The following is a 27,890-nucleotide window of genomic DNA, read 5'->3' as shown; positions in this document are numbered from 1 at the left end:
AACAAGAAAAACAAAGTAATACAATACAATCCCAAGAATTTGAAAACATGCTTTCTTTTATTTGCATTTTGCATGCAATTATCTGCATTTTTCAGCAGAATACTGACATCACTATCACCCACACAGTCACAGCTGGTGGCACATGGGTTTACTCTCTTGGCTATTGCACATAGTAAAGAGTGTAATTCTTATGGCAAAAAACGTCTGTAAAAGCTAAAATAGTTTCCTATCTAATTTTTCTTCAATTGAAGGGATTGTACCTCATAGGCTTGTGAGAGAGACAACATTCTAAGGTGCAAGCCTGTCAATCAAACTGCACAGAGCAGGGAAGGCATTTCATGCTAACAATACCAAACTTACTTATTTTTTCCCCTTGGAAGAAACACGTTGAAGAATACTCTGACACAGTCTTTTCAATGCCTCTGGTGATTTGATCATAGCTAGCAAGGCAGAAAACCCATAAAATCGTCTCTTGGACAGGAATTCCTCTTCATCAACAACTTTCTCATCATTGATAACATCCTCATCTTTGACTATTCTACCGAGGCTTTTCAAAGGCACACCAATGCTATTCACAGATCTTGACCTGGGAGAATCAGTTGATGCCTCAAATTTGCAACCCTCATGCACGTCATCTCTAGTTTCTCTGGCTTCTGAATCAGTTTCACTAATAACACATTCTGGGAATTTTTTTCTATATTGTTGCAATCGTGCCAGCCACTCTATCCAATAAGATTCGCACATTTCCTGTGACAGACAGTGAACATCTGCTGGGTCACCATTTTCATATGCAATAACTATCACTCCATTACAAACCTGTAGGTGAGAAAAATATTTTAATAATAGTTTTCTAATGAGAATGACATAAGAAGACTAATCAAGGCTTTATCTCAACACACTTACTCCAAAGATCTCATTTATCTATTAATTCTCCCATACAATTCAATGTCTGCCACACAATTCTTATAATGCTAATTTGGAGAAGTTGGTATTGGATCAACTAATAATTACCTAATTTTTTTTTTTAAAATTCTCATCACTTTCCTGCTTGATATCATGATGACATTGTAAGGAGAAATTCTGTCTCATGGAGTTGAAGGATTAACAACTGTTGCACAGCCTACAATTTCTGTGAGTTGTCCTAAAGTGTTGTAAAATTCATGAAAACAAAACAAACCAAACCTGAAATGGATAGTTCTCATCAAAATTTACAGCACCAGCGTAAGCCACAATTTGTTGAGGGTAGGAATAGCAGTCTTTGAGGTTAGTTTTGTGTTTTGCTGAAGTCTTCCAGTCTATCACACTCAGTGTACCCTTATACTCTGCAATAAGGTCAAGAGTCCCAGCATATTGTAACAAAGGATGTGCCACAGCACTCTCAACAGCCACTACATTTGTAATATCTTTAAACACATGTTTGACACTCTGCCAGTATCCTGCATCACTTGAACCTTCTTCTATAACTGGTACATTACTGCTGTTAAAGTACAGCTGAACAGCCTATTAATAAAAAATACAAATATTAACCCTTTACACCCTAACATCTGTAGGCATATTCTCCCTACTGTTCCTTATACAATCTCTAAGGTAATGACAAGGAGAATTTGTTTAATAGGCAAGAGTTTCTTTAGATGGTGATCATTTCCTTCATTCTAGTGAACTTAATGTTTGATTCTGGGGTAATATTCTAAGGAGAAATTAGATACTAGTCACTCTTAGGGGTCAGAGAGTTGATCTTCTTCTCTCCACATAACTTTTGTAAAATTTTGCAAAATAAGCATGCTTTAAATAAAGAGTTTAAACTAACTTACTTACTTACTTACTCACTTACACTCTCCCTTATAATTAACCAGTTATTTCTTCTAGGTGAAGCAATTACATGCATTATGAATCATCACTTACTTGATGAAAAAGTTGTCCCTTCCTAAAGGTGATTTGTGCTTGCTTGTTAAACTTTCTCTTTCCTAGCTCAGAAATCTGAGCTTTCCTCCAATTTAGCAAAGCAAAATGTTCATTTGGAGGCTTAGTTTGACCAAGAATTGATGTTACACTGGGATACTTGCCGAGGTAGATTCTTTCGCCATTTTGATTTCTGTTCATGTACTGCAGTGAGAGTGGTGACTCCAACAATGAAGAAACAGCTTCCTGATTAGCTCCCCTGCTAGGATTTACAAATAGACTGTGAATCTCACTCTCAGCACCATCTGTATCATTATCCAGTTGTGAAATATTCTAAAACAAAGTTCACAGACCCATGAATAACTTCAAAGTAACAATAAAATGGCAAACCCAACTTTACCACAGTCACCATTTGAGCTTGTAACACAACATGCTCCCTTCTCCTCAATGGGGAGCATGTTATCCAAAACAACCTGAACGATAGCTGCAAAGGAGTCCATAGGTGCAGGGAAATTGGGAAAATGTGCTCATAAATATACTACTTAATTGTTATTCTGGAGTTGTGTTCTTTACATTTTACTGTGCCTAAACCTCAGATGGCAACACATGGTTTATTGGATTCAATTAGAGCTTTGGTTCATTATTGAGGACTTTCCTGTCTGTTGTGTTTTTGTTTTCATTATCTTTTATTTTTCTGCTGTGAATTCTTTTCAACGCTCTTCTGAGTTAAGTGAAGGGCTTGCTAATTCCGGAGAAATGGATGAGGTGTTTTTTTTTCCAACCAAAAGTTATATTAAAACCTCAAAATACGTTTTTTCCTTGGCCTTTTTTTTATAGCACTGGTGACAAGCACAAGCAGCACTTTAAAGTCAATTCTCCCCACTAGCTATCTGCCGCATAATTTAACATTGGGTGTGATAAGTTGGTGTTACACGTCAAAATTATCCCCTGCAGTTGGATATCTTTCCTTAAATTCTCGCATGAACTTGAAATTTTTTGATACGGTAAGGAGAATAAAATTATTTGAAATTCCTAGGGGAGAATACGATCAAGAGTAAAGAGACACTATCGATTGAAACATTACAGACTATCATCAACTTGAAGTGAAATGTGAAAGTGCTCTGGTCAATATATCGAGAAATTACTGTTGTACCTTTGTGTTGGTTTTGAATCTAAAACCACAACGATTCCAACGTAGTAACAGCTTTCTGGAATATCCGTAAGTTCCTTGCAATTGAAGAAGAGCCATCTTAATCAAACGATGGCAAGAAATCTATTTACGGGTCTTTACCGTTGCAACATCCCAACGTACAACTTCATCCGCCATCTTTCTATTAGTTAGTTGCAAAAGACTGGGTGCTAGGAGATGTCAACAAACATGTCGGACCATGACTACGCTTTCAAGGTTCTTGTTTTGGGAGATAGTTCCGTTGGAAAATCCAGTCTGATTAGAAGATTTCACTCAAATGTTTTTGATCAACGACTTCCTACGACTATTGGAGTCGACTTTTTTATCCACGACCTGGAAGTAGACGGGAAGAAAGTCAAGGTAAGTAAAGGCGGCAACGTGCAGTAATTGGGTAACAATCTAGGAACGAAATTGCTGACATGGTGATTGTTGCCACAAACCTTTTCTTCCCTTTACAAATGTCAGTATGTGCATTAGATTAAAGTTGAGTATTGGAGAAGGGCATCAGTCCAATATTTAAGCTTTAAATGTTAGTTTTTTTGTGCATGCGTGTTATTTGGGTTTTGGAAATTTATTACGATCATGTCTTCGACGATCATGTCTTCGACGATCATGTCTTCGACGATCATGTTTTCGACGATCATTCCAGGTGGTCTGTACCTACTAAATTGAACCCCCGGAAATTATGCTTTGATTTACTTTGGTTTTGGTTTCTCAGCACTCAATTGAATTTTCCTGTTGCTTTAAGCTGAATTATATGCATATATTATTGGTGTCATGTACTTTTCGTCAGCTTCATTTGTGGGACACAGCAGGTGAAGAGAGATTCAGACAGAATGGACTGACCAGCTCCTATTACAGGGGTGCTCAGGGCGCACTCATGGTGTTCTCTCTGTCATCACGCAAATCATTTGAAAATATCCAGACTCACTGGTTGGAGGAATTTTACCAGAAGAGGTAATCAAATTTCTCAGTATTTGTGCCTGTGCAGATTTACCACCTTTAAAAATAACATCCTGCATCCCTCATCACATGTTAATGGTCATTTGATGATAAAAAAATATTTGTTAGTTTCACTTTTGGAGGCCAGAAAGTTAGCCCAAATCTCAATAACTAACTGGCTGTATAAAATTCTACATTTTCAGCAGTGGATCAGATACAGTTACAGTTTTAGTGGGTAACAAATGTGACTTGGAGGATAAAAGAGAAGTTGATGAAGATGACATAAGGGTATACAATTTTAATAATTTGCTATACATGATTTTTTTTTTCAAGTAATTAAAAATCTAAACCAGTTAGAGGCAGAGACCAATTGGCTATTTTGATAATGCATCCAATAGGTTTAAAGCTCAAGGCAAAATAGAAAGTGTTTGGCTAGGACCTGGGTGGAGGGCTTGTGCACAAAACCATTACTAGTCCAGCACTTTTGCCTTTCAGTTGTGTAATTATTTCTTTGGTTTCTTTTAACTCACAAAAGGAATTTGCAGAGTTGAATTCCATGTGTTGGTTAGAAACAAGCGCCAAAGACTGTACTAATGTGAAAGAAGCTTTTGAAACAATGGCTTACAAACTGTGTGAGAGCCATGAGCAGTATCTGTCATTTTCATCAGAGAACAGCATTGGACCAAGTAGTTTTACCCTTCATGGAGCCTATGGTGTGCCTGAACAAACAGAAGGCTATTGTTCTGGTTGTACTTCAACAAGTTAACTACAGTTAAATGATTACAGTGTTAAATGATTGTTTGTCTTGTCACAACTGAGAATAGCATAGGGGAGATTCTGATCCTGTTTCTTGCATAAATTTTAGAAAATTCATGTGTCACTTATTTAAAAAAAAGAAACAAAATCTCTGTTCTTGTGTTCAAGGTTTCAGTGAAATCTTGAGGTTTCCATAAAATAAAAGAACAAATTCACGAGTCATGTACATTTCATGAAGCAAATCAGGCCATAGGCTGATGATAAATTCATGAATTATGCGCCTATTTAAAAAATTCACATATTGCATATAAACTCTATGGTTCCATACACATTTTTAATGTTGAAACACTGTAAGTAAAACACGCCTTGTATGGAGGCTGTTTGAGATGGGGCAGGCAAGGCCAATGTATGAGAAGATCTAGGCCACAGTCGTACCTATAAATCAGCCACAGTCATTCTTTGAGATGTCTCTCCTACACACAGGGTTTCACTGGATTTTAAGTGTGTTATCTAAGAGTGCAGTTGAGCTTTTAGTTATTATTGCACTCTACAATTTATGATGTAGGTCACAGTCTACTAGGATAACAGCATTCTTTTGAGGAAGAAAATAATTAATAGAAGTAAAGGTAGGGTTCAGTTCTCCCCTCCACTTAAGCCTGCATACCAAACCCCCCAGTTGAATCTGACTTTAAAAAGAGGAACATTGAAAATTAATTAGTTCTGTCTGGTTCTCTCTGGAAGTAAGAAGATACATTACTTTCAGCTTTTTCTTCTTGTCAGAATTCATATTTGTGCTTTCTCCAAGGCATTAGTGAGAATTAACCATAGTTAGCTCAACTACAAAATGAATAGCAACATTTTCAAAATGCACCAATCATATGTAAATAGCAAGTCTCTATTAGAAAGCAATATTACATGGAAACTAATGTCAAGTTTAATGACTGCATAAGCAACATGTTTAATAGATAAGTTTTCTGACAGTCATAATGTTAAGAATGTAAGTTACTGGTAGTTACTTCTCATTTATTTTATGTTATGGTTGTAGTTACATAATAGACTTAATGGCAGGTATTTGATAACATCATATTCAATTTGAAAACCTAATTTTTAAATGAATAAAAATATAAATGACCAGTTGTTTTTCTTGTTGAGTTGAAAATATAAACAGGCCATTACAATCTCTTATGAAGGAACCCATTAATTCTTTACACTAAGTTGGAAGCATTACAGGTTGTATTGTATGCTTCCAATACACCAAGAGCAAAAATACATATTAATTTAAGTAGTAGTTATCAGAGTCTTGGCCAACACTAAGCAATGAAAGATAATCTTTGGCAAATAAATATCAGAATAGTTAAACTCATAATATACCAGGTAAAAGAAAAGTATGATAAATATAGTTTGAACTCTGTAGTACATTATGCACTTAATGTATGGTCCTGAGGGGAAACAGTTAGTTTTGTTTTCCCAAGAGTCCCAATGTTTCCTGAGAGGAAGTCGAGGGAAACATCAGGACTTGAGGGAAAACAAAACTAACTAGTTTCGTGAGGGATCATACATTAAGAGCTTTGTTATATATTTAGAGTTTCCCTTAAACAATCATGGCAAAAACATGCTGTTATATTTGGTGCGCAGGCAACAACTGTGCAATTGTAACCCCTAACCCCAACCCTAAAACCAATCACAGTGCTTTGTTGAGTGAAAGTCTGGGTATATAACAATTGCATTTGATGGCTGTGACAGTTTTTATTGTATCTCTAAATTTGTATGTTTGCTATAATTGGTAAATTAAATGGGCAATATTTCACTGTAGTGCCCACTAAATTCAAAGGTTTGTTTAAACTGTAATCTTCCCCCTCTATTTGAGCTCAAAGATGTAGTAACTACCTTCTTAAACTCCTTTTCTCAGTGTGTACTCCAAGTTACATAACCCTGTTATTATCTGCTTGGATTTACTTTCTGTGCACTTTGTATATATGCCTGGGCCATAAATCTGAGCAGAAAAAAACTTGGTCCATAACTTGCGGTATGGACCTCAAACTCAGTTAGTAAGAGGCATTTCTTGCCTGCAGACTGAGGTATTTTAATTTCTTCTGCCTTTTAGATGAGAAGTTTATCAGGCCCCAAACTGCTCTTACTCCCAGCTTTAAAACATTTACTCAGGAGTAAAATCTTTATAGTATCAACCTCAAAGATAATGAAAGCAAAGAGGTGCATGAGATACTTAAGTAGAGCTCAATATTCTCCTTAGCTCCTTTTTCATGTCAAAAAGTGTCAGTCAAGGCATTGATTAGTCATCAGGATTAAATAGAGTTAGGCCATTATTAACCACCAGACATTTATCACAAATTTTACCACTAAAATCACATAAGGATTGTGTCCTTTAGACTGTGAAGATTGGAGAATTTCTCCAGTTACTTTAGATACTCCTCTTGCTAATACAGTTACATTTCTGAACGAAAACCTTACATATACATTCAGTAGCTTTGGTGTACTACCTGTTGTAAATTTACATTTCAGTTGAGTATAATGTATGCCTCTTGGTTGATGCAGCTTATCAAGGTTATGGAAGCTTCTCATGGATTCTTTTGTAATGGCCATAGGTCAGATTATACATCTTCATTTGTGACAACTGCAGATCATCCAGTTTGTATCCAGGTATAGATCCTTCTTGAAAAGTCTTGTATGAAAAGCCACATGGCGCACCCTGGGTAAAATCAGTTGTTAATGTCAAGGGGACAATTCTAACACTACAAAAATAATCTTCAAGCTCCAGGGAGTGCAGGAGATATGACAGCAAAATGGTAGCACTTGTGGGAGATGCCATGGACTAATGGTTAATGCGCTTGACTCTGGGTTAAGATGGCCTAGGTCTATGACTTGCTCAGGTCAATGTCCTGTGTTCTTGGGCAACAATTAACTTTCACAGTGCCTCATACCCCCAGGAGTATATATAAGTACCAGCAAATTGTAAGGGAAGCCTGATGAAATACTGGGGGGGGGGGGTGAAACTTGCAATAGACTGGCCTCCCATCCAGGGGGGAGCAGTAACACTCCTAGTCACTTCATGCTATGAAAACCAGGATGTGCTTCCAATGGATGGGCCAATTGGCTTTTGTACAGGCTTAACCTTTGGTGGTACTGACCTCATTAGCAAACAAAGTCATGAGGAATCTTCCAGGCTTAAAAGTCTTAAGAACTTTGGATATCAGCTCCTTGTAGCATGACTATAAGAGAATGGAAGGAGGTCATATTGTGAAGAACTCTGTGTTGAAATGCTTTACCAATTCAGTTATAATTTGATTAAATTCCTGTTACTGTTGTTAAGAGGCCTATGACCATTGCCATAAGTTAAATTTGACAGAAAACATTGCTAAAATCTGTATCACCAAGAATTTACCAAACCGCTATGTGATAAAACCTACAGACCTCAGGTTAAAATATATGTCTTCAAAACTTTACCTCATGTTTTACATAAGAAGTCAGTGAGAAAGATATCAGATATTTTCATTTCATTACCCCTTCAAGGTTCTTTCACAATTCTTCTTTCAAGCTTCTACAAATTTCACTAATCAGTGAATTTGGTGCTGTATCAAGTTAACTTTCTCTAGCTGTTGAATTATTCTATCCTAACCATCAGGTTCTATCCTCACCACCGGTTTTGTCCGGAGAAGTTCAATCTCTATCATTCAAAAGAGTTTAAGGATTAAATTTCTCCTTAATCCTCCATTAAGTAAAATCTATAAGGTGTTGTTAATGTGTATATTCTCATTACATATATTGTTTAATCCAGTGTCAAGCAGATGAGGATGATGAGGATGAAAAACAACACCACATTGAGAATGAGCTAGATTTACAACTGATTTCTCACCAACAAAAACTGACTTGTCTGATGTAAGTTTAGTTGAATTGACCTTATAAACTGAGAAATAACAGTGTGAATCATGACTTAGTGCCTACTGACTAACCACTTTAACATTGGTTTCAAAACTGGCATAAGAACATTCCTCTTGCGGGGTAACGTGAATGCTAAAGTAGCTGTTCTGTTGAAGAAAAAGGAAAGACTAGTTCAGTGTGAGGTAAATTCAAATGTACACTCAGCATGTTTAAAGTTAAAAGGCTATATCCACCTTGCCATATCAGGGCCTTTCCATGAAAATTCTACCTGAGGGTAAATGTGAACGGTATGGGCAGTTTCTCAAAATACAGACCAAAGTATCTTAAAATTTTAACAAGATTGGCCACAATATATTTTTTTTCCAATTTACTCACATCCAAGAGGCCATTTGCAGAATAACCACAAGGATCAAACAAAGCAGCATCAATCAAGGCTCCAGGGAGAAATTCACTTATGCCTGTGACCTACAAAAAAACAGGCAGGAAAAATTAACCCTTTAACTCTCAAGATCTGAACATCAATTCTCTCCTCAAGCTGCTACACATTTCCTTGTAAATTAGTAACCAGAACTTGGTGTTAGATCAAGATAATTTGGAACTGATATGTTTGAGTATTCTCACTACCTGTTTGCTGGATAATGTATGGATATTATAGGGAGAAGTTATATGTTTATCACTTCTGGGAGTTAACCCTTTAACTCCCATGAATGACCAAGACAAAATTTCTCTCTACAATACCAATACAGTATCAAGCAGACAAGTGATGGGAATAAAGAAAAATATCAATGAGAGTATTCATAGTTGATCCAATACCAAATTCTCTGAATTAACATCATACAAATTGAAAGGTAGACAGTAAGGAGAGGTACTGATGAGATCTTGGAAGTGAAAGGGTTAAGGGGTTGAAGGGGTTTTGAAAGACAAACTTAAAGAGTATGAGATAATCTTCTCAACCAAAAGGAACAGATTTTTTTTTAGGTCAGTAAAACTCCTTGTCAATCACAATGGGTGATCCTCCAACATTTTAGGAAAGAATATATGGAATTTGAGGAGATTTCTTGAGGAGGGAGCTTGAAAATACAACACATCCAAACAACCAGCTGCAGTAGGAAAAGTATAAGCATATTAAAATTAAGGGGGTTGAATCATTCACCCTGACTAGAATTGTCTTCTTGGATAATGGGAGGGAAGTCAAAACCCTCATTTGTCTCTGAACACTCACATCATATATTAACAGTATTATAATGCAACTGAATAGAGATTACTTTAAAACTGGTGCATTTCTACATAAAATCAGTCCTTACTCTGGTCACTTCATCTGCATTAGAAGAACTTGACTTGTAAAACTTGTTCATTGCCTCTCGGTCAAGATCATGCATCAAAATGTTTGCAGGCTAAGGATTCGTGATTCTTTATCACACTGATAACAATTGGTATTTAAGACTTCTATTATGACAAATTGATGCAAAATAATGAAACAAAATGATAATAAAAAAAAGGAGAAAAAGAAAACTAGACAGAAGACATTAAGCAAGTAGTTTTTGTTTTAAGATATCTCCAGTGTTTGGTCTGGCTGAGTCACACCAGGAAGGATGTTGTCCAGGGTGTATAAGAACCTGGGAAAGAAGACAAATTGATCAAGGTATTATGTCAAATACAGGGATGTGATAAGTGAAAGGGACATAGGTCAATTAGTATTTGCATTGCAAGGCAAATGAATGGGAAACGACTGTCAGTACATTTTCAAGTTTAAAGAACTCTTGGCCATTGTCTGTAATTTGTCACCGAGTTCAGGACTTACATTGTTTCGAATCATTTTAAGAGAAACGACTCATTAGAAACATTAGAACCTTGCTTTCAAATTCTCCCTCCACCTCCCCCTCATGGCCTCCCTAGAGCACCACGATTTTCCTTGCCTGGGAGAGAAATTCTGAGGTTGCATGACATTTAGGATTTCCAATGTCTCATATCCTATTTCAGGATGAAAACCTGCTTTACTTGGACAAACAGACATTATTTTTTATAGCTCTATACAAAAGAACTTGTTGAATTGGTAAATTATTACCACAGCACTTACTTACCATGTGTCAGGACCATTCAATCGTCCAAGAGCGTATCCTGCACCATCTAAAATTAGAAAATCATTAACACAACATGAATAAAATAACACAAAATTAAAGTTTCTATTGAAATAAAGTGAGCTGTAGTACTTGTGGCCCTGGTTTCATTGCTTTGGCATCTGATCTCAAAACTATACATAGAGAGTCAGAATAGTAATACTTGAACAAAATGAAAACTGCAAGCAAAATTGCCTTCGATTCAAGGACTATATACACTCTCAAAGATAAAACAGTTCATAATTCTTACTTGTATGAAAAACATCACAGTAAAATGAAAGTAACCTCAAAAATGGTAGATAGGGGTTTTAACATAGACAGTTTCATTTAGAGTTGTGTTTAACCCTTTAACTCCCATGAGTGACCAAGAAAGAATTTCTCCTTACAGTATCAAGCAGACAAGTGATGAGAATAAAAAAATATTAACTAGGGGATTATTAGTTGATCCAATACCAAATTCTCCAAACTAAAATCACAAGAAGTGTATGGTAGACACTAAGGAGAATTATTAATGAGATCTTGGGAGTCAAAGGGTTAACTGAATTACTTTTAATCAATTTCTTTTTTTAATAAGATTAATAGAGGTTATATGAAATAATGATTTTCAGGGTCTATTACCAGAAAACAACTGATCCAGCCACTCAACCTAACAAAATTAATGAGGAAAAGATTTTTAAAAAGTTAGAAGAAGGTGGTAAACTCTGATTCACACTGGTCATCAAGTGAAGTATAAAGCTGAATGTTTCTGCTCCCTATTCTTTCAAGGCTCCAGGGAGAAATTGCATGTATATAAGCCCAGAACTGCAAGAATTTAACAGTGCAAGTGAGCTCAATTAGTTTTGCTATTCTTTTTCTTTAAGTTTTCTTTCCCAAAAAAAGCAAAGGTGGAAAACCAGGCAGGTAATAAGAATTGTAAAGAACTAAAAACTTGATAAAAACATCAGCTTAACTAATTACTGCAAATATAATCACTAAAAATTAAGAAAACAATTTTGTTTTCAACGCTTTCTGTACATTGAATGAATTATGGCCCAGTCCCTACTAAGTACTTTCACTACCAGTCTGATCGCTACCAACCACAGTCCAATTGCGGCCATAACGAAGTCTGATTGCAACCACTGGGAATAATTATGAAGAGAAAACATCAATGAAACTTATTAAAAAGCCACAAAAACTTGTGGATGAAATTTTCTGCAGCATTGTAAAGTATAACTTGAGCAATCACTGGTAACTGGTCAAGTTGCCCGAGAGTCATCTCGCCCAAAGTCATGATGCCCAAAACCTGAGTCATGTTGCCCGAAATTTTGGTAATGCCCAAAAGAAACAAATACTAAAAAGATCAGAATTTCAGACTGTAAATAGACAATAACGTTGAGAAATTTTTTATCACTAAAGCGCTCTTTGTTTCCAACAACACCATGAAGATTCTTAAATGTGTTGTTCGTTCCTAACAACAAAGGGAAACGTTGTTCGTTTCCAATAACAAAATGTGTGTGTCTACAAAACGAAGACCGAAGATCGAAGACCGAAGATTGAAGACCAAAGACCGAAGACGGAAGACCGAAGACCGATTGCCTATAGGGGTATGTGCTGCCCGACGGGGTCATGATTTCAGAGCTCCTGATTTAGAACGAGCTATCCAATTTTATGACGGAGCTTTGGTTTGTGGGCGTGAGTTTCCAATCCTGTCGCCCACTGACATAAACCATATGCGAAACCTGTTACTGAGTCAGCTATGGTGCTAGCTTTTATTTCTGAATTCCTCGAAAATGAAGCTTTCGGCAATGTAGAATGGTTTTCCTTGATTTATTTGAGATCGTGCATGGCTTGAGAAAGCTTCAGATCGGCTCACGCGCTTTCACTTAAAGTTTATTTTCAAACATGCTTTTACTTCATTATGTAAACAATATTGATTAAATTTTAGAGTTCACGATTACATTGATATGCTTTTGATACAATTGTTGGTCCGAAAAGACATATAGTACAGTAATTTACGCTTCCTTGAGATATGATTTTCCGCACGGAATGATCTCTGCAAAAAGCTTTTTGTTAGAAGTGTAGTATTATGATCAATTTCTTTAGGTACCTTTTGCTAAATCAAGGTAGATATAAGAGTTTAGAAACCGTGCTTATCTTGCCTGGAATCTCTTAAATAGAAGCAGTGATGCCGAGGTTTCTGCATGCTGTGCCTCAATTTTTAACACTTTCAAACAAGGATTCTTAAAGCTGACAGGTTATAACTGAATATAAAAAGACACTATAAAAATTGCACATATTTTGTAAAGGAAGTTTTGTTCTGTGCATTCTTGCGCGACTTAATACTGATCCTAATATAATTGGCTGAATAGGCCTTTTACATTAGGTTATGCGCTCATATTTCGCAAAGCTTTGCTTTGGTGCATCACTCTCAACCCACTGGCAAAATGTGTACTTTGAAAGCGAGCTACTAAGACAAGATATTTCGAAGGAAACATGAGTACCATTTTTTCCCTGTAATTGCTGTTAGAATAATAACCCTGTAAATGAGGATCGCAGCCATTTTTCCTAGTATGAATTAGTTCCTCGTATATTCTAGCTTAGGTCAATAGTAGGGAGAACACGCATGCCTGTATACATACTTTATACATACTTATACATCACTGCAAATGTGATACAGGGGATTTTAATTTCACTGTAGTCTGATAATTAGCACATCGTTGTTTACTTTAGTTTCTGTTAATGTTTTTTAAATAGGAATGAGTATTTAAAATTTTGTTAATTTTATCAGGAATCGAAGACATTTTCCCTGTGTATAGTTTCTATAATTCCAGAATTGCATAACCACAAATAAAACAATATTTTATTCTTTTTGTGTCTAACTTTCATTGCCAAAGGGAACTATCCAATCGAGGGTATTCGTTTTGAATATTCACACGGTCATTTCGAATTCTACAAAACGAAGACCCTAATGATTTCGTGTCATTTGGAGTCTGACAAGGCGTTTTAGCAAGGGTCTTCGTTGTAAAGATTCAGGGGTTTTTTTCTACAAAACGAAGACCCCCTTGATTTCGCGTCAGTTGGCGTCTGACAAAGCGTTTTAGCTCCGAAATCATGACCCCGTCGGGCAGCACATACCCCTATAGGCAATATATAGGAGTTCCCCCCCCCTTCCCCGGGGTCTGGCAAAGCGTTTTAGCAAGGATCTTCGTTTTATAGATTCAGGGGGCTTTTTCTACAAAACGAAGACCCCATTGATTTCGCGTCAATTGGCGTCTGGCAAAGCGTTTTAGTGAGGGTCTTCGTTTTATAGATTCAAGGGGTCTTTTCTACAAAACGAAGATCCCCTTGATTTCGCGTCAATTGGGGTCTAACAAAGCGTTTTAGTAACATATCAAACTCTTTCCCCAGCGCGACGAACATTTGTTTTTCTCGGTTCCAGGTGTACGCGACCACTAAGCCTTCGTGATGCACAAACATGCTCTTTGTTGCGAATTTTCAAAATGGCGGACAGGCTAAAGAGGGAAATAAAAAAAGCAAAGCGATTTTTCAACAAATACTTGAAATAAACCCCCGTTAGAAAGGCGAATCCACAATAGAAAGATACAAAACTGTATGATATTGAGATCAGGGAGGTTGACAAAATCAACAAGAGAGGTTGAAAATTCATGACGTTGGCTATAGCATATGCTTCGATGAATGGACACCCTTGGGGGCCGATAGAGGATCTGGATATTTTCCGTTTGTTCGCTGCGAAAAGCTGTTCATTCCCTCGGAAAACTCTCTAGAGGATAGAAAAGAATCGTTCTATGGCCAACTTGCTCGTGAAATAAAGAAAAAGCTTTGGTCTGGACGGCGAGAGGACCCTGATATAAACATAGACCTTAATGTTGACCAAGATGTTTTCATGGAAGGTGTTGGGAGTGTTTTGCCCGGCGTTCTTCAACGAGGGAAGATGGTTTACCAATCGGAGTCAAATAGGGTGCTTGATTCATATCTGGGGCTGAAGTGGGATGAAAGAATTTTAAATGTAGCTGAAGATTTTGCCTATGTAATTCCAGGAACTATTTAGTATCGGCTGGGACAAAGAAGTCCAATCATTGAATACAAGCTCATCGTTGTAGGTGTTCTTAAACCCTTTCATAACCTGCTGCCTCCAGGAACTGAATCCTGTTTTTCTTCAGAAACAGTTGTTTGAGGGCATCAACCCCTTTGTGAATTGTGGATCTGAAGAAATCTTTAGAAGCTCTATTATTGTATTTTTCCAAGCCTTGCTGTGTGTAATATGCTATGTTCTGATAAAGTGACAGGAACTCAGGAACATGATAACATAGTGCATGCATGTAGGGAGTGACATCTTTTGCTTAGTAAACTTTGAGAAAGTGCTCAAACCATGATTTGCTGTTTCTTTGCAGTTCAAGAATACCCTCTTCAGATGTAAAATCTAGCCTCAAATCACCAATTATGTCCATAAATTTAGCCCAGATCACTTGTATGTCTTTGTTTTGACAAGCATAGGTCAGAATTTTTATATTCTGAAAGAGTTTCAACTTTTCTGGTTCAGTAAGATCTCTATATTCCAGCTTTTTGCTCTCTTTGTTGATTCTAAAATTAAAAGTGATTCCCATACTTTTGATAAATTCTTCATAACATGCCATGTGTTTATATTTATCTCTTGGGAATCTATCAGAGGTTTTTTTTTCTTGTAAACAAGTTAATCAAAACATCTGAAATCCTCAGAAAAAAATGTAATATATCTATGATGACAAGGTCCATAGGTATAAAATCAAATAATGGTTGTGCCTTACAGTTTAATTTCCTTCCAGTGGAAAACCTTGTTATTTCGGTGACAGTTCTAGCACCAAATTTGGGGTCATTAATTGGCCATGTTTTGCTTGTGTCCCACCATTGCTCCCTGGGACACTTGCACCAAACACAAGCATAATCCTCATTTGCCCTGCCTAAACCACATACCAGTGCTAAAAATTTCAAATCTTCTCCTAAAAAGTATTCAATTTTATAGGTGCAATTATTTGCACTTATCTCCTTTAAGTTTGACATTTCCATTTGAAGGTCTGCTAGGCTGTCTCTCAGATTATGATATGTCTCTGTAGTTTTTATAACAGCAAGTACATAATTTCCCTTCTCAGCCATTGCCACATCCTTTTCATTGAGAATAGTAAATGTGAAGTTGACAACTGTAAGCCGCTTTCCAATATTTGTACCATCACCGCTAAGCTTGATCTTAATAGTTTCTCCATCATTGATTTCTCCATTCTTCTGAAGCCTAACAATGTGCTCTTGCAAACTTTCTGCAAATCCTAACTGAACACCTTCAGTATCTCCTGGTGTTGGTTTCAAGTTCCATTTACTGTTTAGCTCATTAATTCCCTTCTTGATGGAATATGTATTGGGGAGACCATTAGCCTTAATGGCAATTTCATGCCAGGCCTCATTTGAAATATTGAATTTATCTTTGAGGTAGAGCCACATATTTATGTTATCAATGTCATAATTATCAAGGGCCTTTGGGTCAGACTCTGTAAATGGCAGCTCTCCCTCTTCAACAAGATTGAAAGTTTCATATTGATTAGTCTCAGTGTTGAGGACTTCAATTTTGGTTGCAACAAAATTGTACAGCCCAAGAAAAGAGAGTGTAGTTTGGCACTCGTCCTTCAGTTGGTTTTTAATTCTCTTTTGATGGTGCTTAGAATAGTCATTAAACTTCTTCTTAGCAGGGCCTCTACCTTTTTTCCCATTTTTAATCACTTTTTTGGCCAATTGAATAAATTTTTTCTGGTAGAAGGCCCCTTTCTTCTCAGCTTTCTCGAGAGCTTCTCGGGCTTTTTCATCCACTCGCAATCGCTTTGCCTTCTCCTGTACCAACGATTCTTCTAATTTTCTTTTTTCTCCCCTTAACTGGCTGTTCTCATCTTTAAGCTAATGCACATCAACCTCGTTGTAATACACCTTAAATCGATACCGAGGGCCCGCTTCCAAATTGCTAAGAAGTGCATTTAATTGCCTTCCGCCACGATTACTAGCTTTCTTGACAGCTTTCTGAAGGCTGAATATTTTCTTTCTGAAGACTTCTGAAATGCGGCTATTGATTATTACACCTCGTATACCTGATTGCTCAAACACTTTGTTTACGATTGTTGAAAGGACCGACTCATGGTTTTCTCCGTCTTCGTCTTTACATTGCTTTGAAATAGTATAGATTAGTAAGCTGAAACGAAAAATTAATCGGGGAAGTTTACGAAAAATACAGCCAAGCTTAGAAAAGGCATTTATTTAGACTTCATACTGCGACAAACTTCACAAATCTTACTTGTTTATCTCGTAAGTAAACGATGGCAGATTAATTCCCGAAGCGCTCTCTGATTATCCAGATCCCTCTCCTACTGCTTTCACGCTTACAAAACAGGAAAAAATCAAAAGGAGGAAGATAGAGCTGTTTTGAAACGCCATTTGACGAGGGTAAATCTGCTTTTTGTTCGACACTTTACATATCAAAACAAAGGAAATTTGTTACTCTTTTTGATTCTGGCGGTACATTTTTAATTTGCGCCTGCGTAAAAGAGGTATCGTTTGAAACCCTTCGCTTGGTTGTGTTTTGATCAAAAACGCCTTGTTAATTTCACGCAACCGCTCGGAGAAAAGGTAAAAATGACGGGGGTAAATCTGCTTTTTGTTCGACACTTTACATATCAAAACAAAGGAAATTTGTTACTCTTTTTAATTCTGGCGGTACATTTTTAATTTGCGCCTGCGTAAAAGAGATATCGTTTGAGACCCTTCGCTTGGTTGTGTTTTGATCAAAAACGCCTTGTTAATTTCACGCAACCGCTCGGAGAAAAGGTAAAAATGACGGGGGAAAAACTTTACCTTCAAGTTAGAAAATTAGCGAAATAGAAAGCCAAAATATTATAGTTTAAAATTTCAGAGGTACATTGAGTGCTTTTTCCGTAGAGAATTCGCACGATGGAAAAATATTCGAAAATTACACTCGATTTGAGTGGGGCGTTGAACTGGGCGTGGTCGCTATATTCATGTTAAGACTATTTGTACCCCATGAGTTTGATATGGGTCTTCGTTTTGTAGATTCAGGAGGTCTTTTCTATAAAACGAAGATCCCCGTTATTTTCACATCTGTTTGCGCTAAGGAACGCTTTGGCTTGGTTTTTTAACTGTCCGTGCCTTATTCGGGCAAAAAAATTAGGGTCTTCGTTTTTCGGTCTTCGGTCTTCGTTTTGTAGACACCCAACAAAATGCAGCGTTGTTCGTTTGGTATGTAATCGTTTCTTACTCACGGACGTTTCGTAAACTTGAGAAACTTATTCTAGGTTTCTAAGACCACGAAGACTTTGACTACACAGAAATCGATCGTATGCTCGGAATTGAAATGTGTTTGAGTGACGATTCTAAAAACGTTGTTCGTTTCTAACAACAAAGGGAAGCGTTCTCCGTTTCAGACAAAAAAATGAAGCGTTGTTCGCTTGGTATATACTCGTTTCTTACTCACGAACATTTCGTAAGCTTGGGAAACTCTTTCTTGTTTCTTAAAGATCTAAAGATGAAATCGACAACCTCCATAACAAGTAGTTTGCTCACGTTTTCTTCAGTACTCGAATTTCTCTTCGAGTGTTTAACTCGATAGCTCACGAGTGAGCGCAGCGAGCGAGTGAGATGTCGAGTTGAACACGAGAAGAAAAATTCCATATCTACAAGCAACCATATATTACTGGTTTATCATATAAACACAATAGCCCTTTTCTGGGAAGAAAAGCCAACCTCGAATGAATGAAAATAAATGAATCGACAATCCTCGAATAACAATTGTCGAGTGCGTGAGCGCTGACTCTTAAGACGCGTTGAATCATCATTACAAAAACCTCCATATCTACGCGCGCCCATGTATTATTCCCTGTTTATCGTTTTTCTGTAACTTGTTAGTTCATTTCGTAAAGTTCTTCAAGTCTTTTACAACGGAGGTAATAAAAAATATAATTGGCATACTCTCCCGTTTCATTTCGTGAGATGGTTGATTATATATGGGACCAGGGAGAGTAATATTTTAGGGGGAGGTGGAGATTTTGTACGATTCTCGTATTTCGTGTACGTGACATGTTGTCGTCTCGCCTTATTTTAGACATTTATGCCTTGTTTTAGATGGTTTTAGATAGTTTGCGAGTGGCTGTAGATGTTTTTTAGATGGTTGTAGATGATTGTAGGTGGTTTGGATCATGTGTACTATAGGTGGCCTCGGTCGACATATCGGCCGATATATCGGTCGACTATCGACCGACTATAGGTCGACTATCGGTCAATCGACCGATATATCGGTCGATTGTCGGCCTATATGTCCGAGGCCACCTATAGTACACATGATCCGGTGGTTTTAGGTGGTTTTAGGCCGTTCCATGTTTCAGTATTTACCTTGGCCAGAGTCCGTTTGCTATACCAATAAAATTTTAGTCTTGGAAAAGTTGGATGTAATATTACAATTTTATTACCTCTATATTGCCAAATTAGTGTAAAAAAATGTTCTTTTTGTAGTTGTCGCTTAGCTTTATCATTTCTAACTTGCCAAAGATCAGAATACCTTACATTTAGAAATCGATCGACGCGCGACGCCATATCGATTTCGTGAAATCAAAAACCTCCATGACAAGTCGTTTGCTCATGTTTTCTTCATTTAAAGTACATTCCTTTCACAAAAATCGAAAACGAAATGATTAAGTACCGTAACCTGAAATAAATTAGAAATAGTTGTCTCATATAAACGTCAACACCTAAACGAAAAACTCGACCGCGATTTACCCTTGGCTACCAATAAAGTTTTGCATTATTGCGAAGATCGCTTTCATATTCACATCTTTAACCGCAGTTCACATATATGTCGATATATGGTATTTCATATATTCACAGTCATGTTAAGAGCTAACACATCAATAAAACCAATGACCTACGAATTTGATACATGAAATAGGATAGTCTTCTTCATAATGTTGAGGCACTAAAAAACCATTGGTAGCGAACGGACTCCGGCCTATTAGGTAAATCAGGGTCGAGTTGGATTCTTTAGTTTATTCGTTTAGTTTTTGAAGTTTATGTGAAGAAGTAAGAAGTAAATTCATTAGAGTCAAGTTGGCAGAAACTTGGTATGGAAGCTAGTGAGCAAGGTGTTTCGTCACGAATGAATCTTCGTCTTGATCGATCCTATCGTGAAGTGATCGCTCAAGATATACTCTAAAATGCTACCACATAAATTTTTTTCAATAAATTTTTGTGGCTTTTTTCCAATTTTCTGTTGGTAATTCCCAGTGGTAACGATTGGAGTTCGTAATGGCAGCGATCGGACTGTGGTTGGTAGCGCTCGGACCAGTAGCGAGAGTACTTGGTAGCAACCGGACCAGTTACCAAATTAACATTTGAAATCAAAGTTACTAACAGACTCTCTTTTTATCGCGACGATGAAATCAAAGTTACTAATAGACTTTCTTTAAATCGTGACGATGGCGGCTTGCTTCCTGACGCCTATTTACACCTTGTCAGAAAAAAGGCAGCTAATTAGTGAGCGTATAAAAGGACCTCTTGTTGCAGCGTTTAGATCATCCTTGATGAAAGCACTAGACAGGAGTGTCGAAACGTTGGGTCTATGAATTGTAACTTCTTCGGTTACATTCATTAAATCTCTAAACCAGAGTCGCATCAAACCATGTCTGATTGTCAACCTGGTTGCCGTATGAACTTTAATATATTTTAGACTCTCTTTTTAATAGATGGTTGCAGTGCCATCTTAAGATCTTTAAAGCCATTTCAAACAGTCTCTTGCCAACCTAAGAACCTTTGATTGTTGAACAAATTCTCCTTCTCAGCCCCTAAAGCAATATAAAAATAACTATATGGAGAATATACACACTGATGTATAAAGGGTTTAAGGCAGAATGTGAACTGATGATTGCAATAGTGAAATGCAAAGTCCAAAGAAAAGTCAACATGGTCTGCTGCTGACTCTTGCATTGTTCCCAGAGGAGGATTATTTAACAATTGGTTCATACGTCAGCGAGCGTTCATCAAGATATGAAGCACGCGGGAAGCACGAAAATGCAAAAGAGTTGCTCGAGGCATAGCCGAGAGCAACTCAAGCTTCTTGTGTGCTCTCCAAACTTCCCAAGTGCTTCATATCTCGATGAACGCACGCTGACCTATGAACCAATTGTTTTATAACATTTTCAACCCGATGAAAAATTTTTTTCTCGAGGGATTTGTTTGCTGACATCATGTTCGTGCACAATAGGAATATGAAGCACGCTCGCGCAATTGAATTTGATTAGACAAATTTACTAGCTATGTTATAAACAAAATGGATTAAATAATACTGACCTCCTGTTGAAATGTTTGATGAGGAGCAGGTTGAAGTTTGGGTTCTTGATAATTCATGCGTGAGTAAAAGAAATCCTACAAAGGCATTTAGATTGTCAGATCTAACAAACCGACAGTTTATTATTCCTATTCATATGCTCAATACATGTTAATTATTATGATTATAACAGTTAGAGTTAAGTTATAGTTGCCAAACTAATATATATCTTTATAGGGGTAAGTTTCTTTAGAAGCTGTGGTGCTGCATTGGTGGGAGAGTATAACAGTAACTTGTAAATTGGCCATCAAGAGTTTCAAAGCTGATGTTTTGAGCATTAGCCCTTGGTCAGAGCAAAAGGGCTAGAGCTTGAAACTTAAGCTTTGAAACTCTTTATGGTGGCTAATTTACATTATCAACTTGTTGATAATACTAAACTACACAAACATATAGTCAATCTACAGCCTTTGAACAGCGAGCTATAGAAAGTCAGTTTACGAACCAGAGACTCATCCTCCTGCAGCTAATCTCAGTTTGAAAAGCATGAAGCAACTTTCAGATATTGCTTCTTCCCAAATGAGAAGCTATTCTGAGCATTTTTTCTCTTGAATAGTTCACAAGTGTCCAAATATACTTCACAGATTTGAAACACAGATCTCTTGACCCAGAGTCCAATGTGCTTAAAATGAGACTAGCACATTTCCCTATTCCACTGACAAAATAATCATATTTTCTCAGAGCAGTTCCTTTGTTGAATATGTAAGAGCTTGTTCAAAAAGCCTGTTCCTACCTGCACTTCAGTAAGCCCACACTCATTCTTGGCCAGTTCTAACAGTGGTTTGATACACTTCAAGAGTGTTGTTTGGCCACAAGTCTTTAGGATGACACGTTCTTTGGACACAAACAAGCTGCTCTCACTGAAAAGAACATTGTGACAGCGTCATTTGGTGTATTTTGAGCATGAATCTGATCACAAATAATAGAGAGAAATTACTTGTTGACCTTCATATAAAACACAAGTAAAGAAACCATCCTTGCAGGCAAGCTGTAATTGCAATCTGCTTTAATAATACCTTTCTGCAAATTCTTTAACTGCAGCTTGCTTTTTAGGATCACTACTTTTCTTGTTGTTCATCCACACTATAACATATGATTTATTTCATTTAGTTGTGGTACTTAGGCAAGAAAGTATTACATTACTAAGCCTTTAGAGAGAGCCTGACCTGAGGAGAAATGCAATCATGTCATCATTCTGTTTTTCAGTAAGAATACTGCATTTTACCAATGACAGAAGCTCTGACCATTTCTCTCTATCAAAAGATAAAAATCATAGCTACAGGTTAGTAAAAATCTTTTCTCTTATTCAATCATTTACCAAAGTTATAACTCTACATGTTTGATGCCACAAAGTGAACGCACATACATGTATAATTTATTAACCAAATGGACTTGCATTTAGATGTGAAGATGTGATTCGACTGAAAATAAATGAATACAGATATCTAACTACAAAATATAACAACAGCAAGAACTACAATAAAAACTATATGAAATAGAGAAGAACTTATATAGTACATTATACAGTATATAACAATGTAAATTCTTGTAGCTACATGAATCTTCTAGCTGTCAAAATCTATTAGAAATTCTCCCAAACTTCTAATTTCTGTGTTAAATATTTAAGAGAATTTTATGTTATATCAAGATTACACCCTCTTGCTGTTATGCTTATCTATTCCCACCACCTGTTTCCTGAATAACGTATTGATAATGTAGTGAGAAGTTAACAGTCAATCTCTTACAGTCTGCATGGTTTAAGGGTTAACAGACTCTTCTGTCAGGGCTCTGAGCTCAACTCTTGTTCACAGTCACTAGCTTGGTGACTTTAAAATCAAGGAATGCTTACCAGAAGTACAATTTTCCTTGACAGGGTAAAAAAAGTTGTCTGGCGATTGTTTTAGGAGGTTTGGTGTAATTAACGAGACAAACTGGAGATGAATTATCTCTATGACGTAAATGATAATAAAAGGCTGAAGTAATTTTTTTTTTATCATGATAATAAGGAACTTTTTATATCAAAGCTTGCATCATCAGTGGTTCTGTGAATTTGGTTGAGGCATTTAATATATAAAAGGTCCTTCCATTAGCACAGTTCTCAGCTTTGCTCAGGATAGTTTTCCAATTTCTTTTTTTTAGACCTACTCGTCTCTAGTTCAAATTGTTTTTTAGTCTGGTCTAATGTTATGTCTTTCTCAGTGTAATCAAGTCTTGCATCTGTATTGGGACAGTGTGGTAATATACTTAATGGATGTGTTGAGGATTCATATTTTTGTAACTCAACGATAATGGCTGCCACTGATCATTTGGAGGACTTTGATGAAGTGTTGATCATTTGGTAATGACCTCGAGTGAATAAATTAAACTGGTCTGATACAAATTTCTTCCAATATGTAAAAAGATTAAGTGAAGCAGCCTACCCTATCTATCTGTTTGAAATAACTACCTTTCGAAGTAATTTAGCTGGGGGGCATGGCTCTCCCCACAGCACTTTTATGTCCTCAACAACAAGATAAGAAAGATAAATTTCCTCTCAAAGCCAAGAATTTAATAGTTTGTTTGATTTCCACAGAGATTAATGGTGGGTAAGGAATAAAATCTACCCGTTCATCTTTTTAAGAACAAAAAGCTTTTGGAATCGAAGTTTAGTGAGCCAACAGTTGTTGACTTTTAGCTTCAATACATTTGATGTCATTCAGTGAATTTGATTGAGTCACTTTGAACTCAAGCTACTTAATTAATTTAAAGTTTATTTAAGTTTACATGGCAACCAGGTGCACAGACATGGTTTGATGCTACTCTGGTTGCTTCTCTGGTCTGGTTAAATCTCTAAACCAGTGTAGCATCAAACCATGTCTTAATTAAAGGTTGTTCTATCACGTCATGCATTGTACTAAACGATAAAAGTGGTTTCTCTTACCTGGAAATTGTTCTTAAATTTCCTGACAATCCACTGTCAGCTTCCAAAATCGGTGTCCACCAGATTTCCATCAGCTTCTCTGGTCCTTCGAAAAACCCCACGTTTTCCATCGTTCCGATACATGCGCAAAATGAAAGGGTTATACTAAGTTAAGGCTTCTCATTCAAAAGAGACGAGTCAAAGGAATTCTCACGCGACTACTGCCCTGCTCTTGTTATGTACTATAAGAACAAAAGTTGTTTTCGTTGTTCTGGTTTTGGTTCATATACTTTAATACTGCCTTGAACCATGTGAGTGAGCTTTGATTGTGTTTTAATTACCCAGAATCCCTCTGGTCAAGTGACGCTAACACCATATGACGCATACATGACATCGCTTTATTTTAGGGGACCCGTAGCGGGTTCATTTCAACACACGTTGTGACCACGCGGAAGAGCATCACAGGCAACCTTATTGGTTAGAGGCGCATTTGCGTTCATCTTCGGTTAGTATAAAGTAATCATTGCTCTATTTGATCACAATCGTTCTTTATATAATGTCAAGCCTTCATATATTCTTCTCACTTTGCGCGCGAGTTGGTTTGCGTGATGTCTGTCCAGAATTTACCAACTTAATAAAAGTAGATGTAGATGTAGATGAGATGTCACTATTGAATATTTAGCATACATAATGTTCGAGAAACAATTGACAGCTCTGCACGTGGTCCGTATGTTTCATCTTTTTAACCGATGTGTGTTCATTTTGTTGACAAAAATGCGGACCAGGACTAAAACTATTCCTTCGACTTGAAGAGGCCATCAGTTTAAGTTTGTGAAAGCATGTAACTTGCTCTTGATGCCAATGCCACTCACCATCTTTGTTCAGCAATTTTCTTAGTGGCGAACCACTGATGCCCTGATGGGCATTAACTCTGCAATATACTGCATAGGTCCAAGGAATGTTTTAAGTTCCTTAGGATTCTTAGGAGGCTACATTTCTTATACTGCGTGAATCTTTTCTGGATCTGGTTTTAACCCATCTTTGCTTAGGACATGGCCGACATAGGGAACCTCCTCCTGCCTGATAAGGTATATTTTTGGATGAAATTTGAGATTGACCTCACACACTTTAGCTAACACTTGCTTTAGTCTGAGATCATGTTGTTCATTATCCTGTCCCCAGATAAGAAAGATCGTCCATTATAACCTTTACACCTTCAATGTCCTCAAACAATTCTAACATACGTTTGCTGAAACACTTCAGGTGCTGACTTGATGCCAAATGGCAACCTTGTGAATCGGTATCTTCCAAACGGTGTGTTGAAAGTACATAGCTTTGAGCTTTCCTCATCCGTTCTAACCTATCAGTAACCAGATGTGGCATCTAAAACTGAAAAAACTTTTGCTTCTGGCATTCCTGCAACAACTTCTTCTATTGTTGTCATTAGGAAATGCTCTCTTCTGACTGTCTCATTAAAATTCCTGGGGTCAGTACAAATAAGGATCTTGTTTGGTTTAACCACTCACCGCGCTGTTCACTCAATCGGTTAGCCCTGTTTGTCTGACTATCACCCCTGTCTGCTCCATAAAATCGAGTTATTCTTTGATCTTGTCTTTAATAGACACAAGTACTTTTCTTGGTGGATTTACCACAGCTGGAATACTTGAATCTAACTTGATTGTGTGATCACCAGGAATGCATCCTAGACCTTGAAATAGATCAGAGTAGTTATTCAGGATGTTCTTATCCTTTGGTGTGAGGCACTCTGGAATTCACTGTTGTTCTTTGAGTTGACTTTCTTGTGGTTGGTGTCTTCGGAGCAGCAGTCCCATTTCTTTTCAGGTTTGAGCACTGAGTACAGCAGGTACTTCAATTCAATTACTTGGAACTCAAAATTATATATGTTACCTTTGTGTTCACAAGGTAATGTCACTACTCTTTTAGAAGGAATTTTGTACCCTGCGTATGGTTTCAACTTCAATGATTTTTTCTTAATTAATGTTGCACTGAATTCCGAGATCTTCAGTTACTCTGTAGGGAAATACATTACATTTTGCACCGGTGTCCAGTTGAAACTTGACCACTTTGGATTCAATTGTTATGTCTTCATACCACTCATTCGACTCTACTGTGTTTATTGAGATAAGACATTAAAAAATAGCTGTTCTTCACTATATTCTTCAGCTAAACGTATTCCTTTGTTAGCATGTGGCTTAGATTGGCAAACCCTGGCGAAATGGTTCAGCTTTCGGCACTTATTGCATCGCTTTCCTTCGGCGAAACATTTTTTATTGTCATGTCTATACCCATATTCGTGACACTCCTTGACCGGGTGTTTCTTTGGAGGACACCCAGGTTTTTGTTTTCGCTGATTTTCACTATTAACAGTCGCGTTTTTGCATGCCATCCTTTCCAACTGTACTTTTGACATTTCATCACTTGTAGCAATGTCGGTGGCTCTTTTAAGGGTAAGATCTGAACCTTCCTGAATCAGTCTTCCTCTTGTTTTGGTAGCATTGCATCCAATGACGACTCTGCCGGTTTCGAATCATTTCATCTGTTTCGAACCATTTCATCTGGGTCGACATAATCACAGTCTTTTACAAGTAACTTCAAATCAGTAAGAAATTGCTCAAATAACTCACCCTCTTGCTGAAATTTCTGGTGGAACTTGTACCTAGCGACCACTCTGTTCGATTTGAGCTTCACATATTCTTCGTATTTTGTGTAATAAGTGTCGATTTTCTTCGCTTCCTCGGCTCTTAGCTCCCACGCACTGTATATTTCACGACCTTTGTCTCCAACACATAACATAAGGTGGTTGCACTTCTCCTCCTCACTTTTCCTCTTGAGAAAACCGTCAAAAGTGAAGTGGCAGTGTTGTTTGAAGGCCTTCTACGCAATCGGTAAATCACCACCCGGTAATCCAGTTTTGAATAAAGAGGGTAAGTTTCTGAGGAAACCGTGGTGCTTCGTCGGTGGAAGAGTATAACAGGGTAATTAAGTATTATCAACTGAGTTGAAAACGTAAATTGGCCACCGTTAAGAGTTTTAAGGCTGACGTTTCGAGCGTTAGCTCTTCGTCATCGTTCTGACAAAGGACTAACGTCAACCTTTACTCTTTATGGTGGCCAATCTATCTTTGGAGTACTGCCAGCTGATGAATTTCCTTCCATTTTCTTCCCTTTCGCTATGTAAGCAGTTTCGATTCCTTTTCGAAGCTCGGTGGCTTTCCTAGAGGCTTATTTTTAACTTCTAATTTCTGACAACGTGGCATATTTGGACATGTTTGGACATGTCTATTTTGATTATCCTATCGAATGAAACAACATTACACCACGCGTAACACCTTATGACGCATACATGACCGCAATATACAACAACCCGGCAACAAGCCTCCTCCAAGATTTTACGTCTAGTCAATTTTTGGTAGTTGTTGTGTATGTTCCTGTACATCCTGTGATTACTCAGCTGTGAATGTCTAAGCCAGCCACCAAGTTCGAAAAATCCGCTGCTCTTTGTCTAGTAACTCATATTTCAAAGACGCGAACATTGAGAAACAGGGGAAATGAGACTTCAATGTACGGCGGAGGAGAAACTATCATCAACTATCACAGCTGAAAAGCTCTCATTCCCCTGAAATATTGTTTCTAACTGGAAGTCGAAGTTATCGTCAGTGAAAACTCTGTAGTCCATACGAAATGGTTCAAGAAAAACTGCAATTTCATTTGCAAAAAGCCCTCGATCTGTAATACGTTCGCTTAATTCCCTCAGAAGCTTTCGGATGTTACG

General features: G+C 37.3%; 3 protein-coding genes across 6 annotated transcripts; 1 reads left to right on the top strand and 2 right to left on the bottom strand.

Annotated features, from left to right (window-relative positions):
- Positions 1-29: 29 nt before the first annotated feature.
- On the bottom strand, positions 30-3,421 carry LOC113666467 (mitochondrial genome maintenance exonuclease 1). Of its 2 annotated transcripts, none has more exons than XM_027182261.2 (4): positions 3,053-3,421; positions 1,903-2,232; positions 1,183-1,500; positions 30-816 (listed from the first exon to the last, which is right to left on the bottom strand). In XM_027182261.2, the coding sequence occupies exons 1-4, from the start codon at positions 3,146-3,148 to the stop codon at positions 361-363; spliced, it is 1,200 nt and encodes a 399-aa protein (XP_027038062.2). In that variant the 5' UTR covers positions 3,149-3,421; the 3' UTR covers positions 30-360. The 2 variants fall into 2 exon arrangements, with proteins under 2 accessions (XP_027038062.2, XP_027038070.2); XM_027182269.2 differs by having other exon boundaries at positions 1,903-2,161; positions 3,053-3,241.
- On the top strand, positions 3,247-6,616 carry LOC113666485 (uncharacterized). 2 transcript variants are annotated; one of them, XM_027182277.2, is made up of 4 exons: positions 3,247-3,448; positions 3,882-4,045; positions 4,234-4,318; positions 4,566-6,616. In XM_027182277.2, exons 1-4 carry the CDS (start codon positions 3,266-3,268, stop codon positions 4,794-4,796), a joined length of 663 nt encoding a protein of 220 aa, XP_027038078.2. In that variant the 5' UTR covers positions 3,247-3,265; the 3' UTR covers positions 4,797-6,616. The 2 variants fall into 2 exon arrangements, with proteins under 2 accessions (XP_027038078.2, XP_089070862.1); XM_089214736.1 differs by having other exon boundaries at positions 3,256-3,448; positions 4,237-4,318.
- On the bottom strand, positions 5,703-27,420 carry LOC113666494 (S-adenosylmethionine decarboxylase proenzyme-like). 2 transcript variants are annotated; one of them, XR_016189206.1, is made up of 13 exons: positions 24,120-27,399; positions 22,366-22,452; positions 21,933-22,059; positions 21,166-21,240; positions 11,419-11,446; positions 10,765-10,810; positions 10,239-10,299; positions 9,988-10,068; positions 9,059-9,148; positions 8,755-8,829; positions 8,306-8,468; positions 7,933-8,013; positions 5,703-7,493 (listed from the first exon to the last, which is right to left on the bottom strand). XR_016189206.1 is itself a non-coding variant. In XM_089214735.1 (12 exons), exons 1-12 carry the CDS (start codon positions 24,227-24,229, stop codon positions 7,350-7,352), a joined length of 1,005 nt encoding a protein of 334 aa, XP_089070861.1. In that variant the 5' UTR covers positions 24,230-27,420; the 3' UTR covers positions 5,703-7,349. The 2 variants fall into 2 exon arrangements, 1 of the variants encoding a protein (XP_089070861.1); XM_089214735.1 differs by lacking the exon at positions 8,306-8,468 and having other exon boundaries at positions 24,120-27,420.
- Positions 27,421-27,890: the final 470 nt, after the last annotated feature.

This window comes from Pocillopora damicornis, chromosome 8, assembly GCF_964200805.1.
Source record: "Pocillopora damicornis chromosome 8, jaPocDami1.2, whole genome shotgun sequence".
Lineage (NCBI taxonomy): Eukaryota > Metazoa > Cnidaria > Anthozoa > Scleractinia > Pocilloporidae > Pocillopora > Pocillopora damicornis.
The sequence above is the reverse complement of the archived record's forward strand: the minus strand, read 5'-3'. Positions and strand labels throughout refer to the sequence as shown.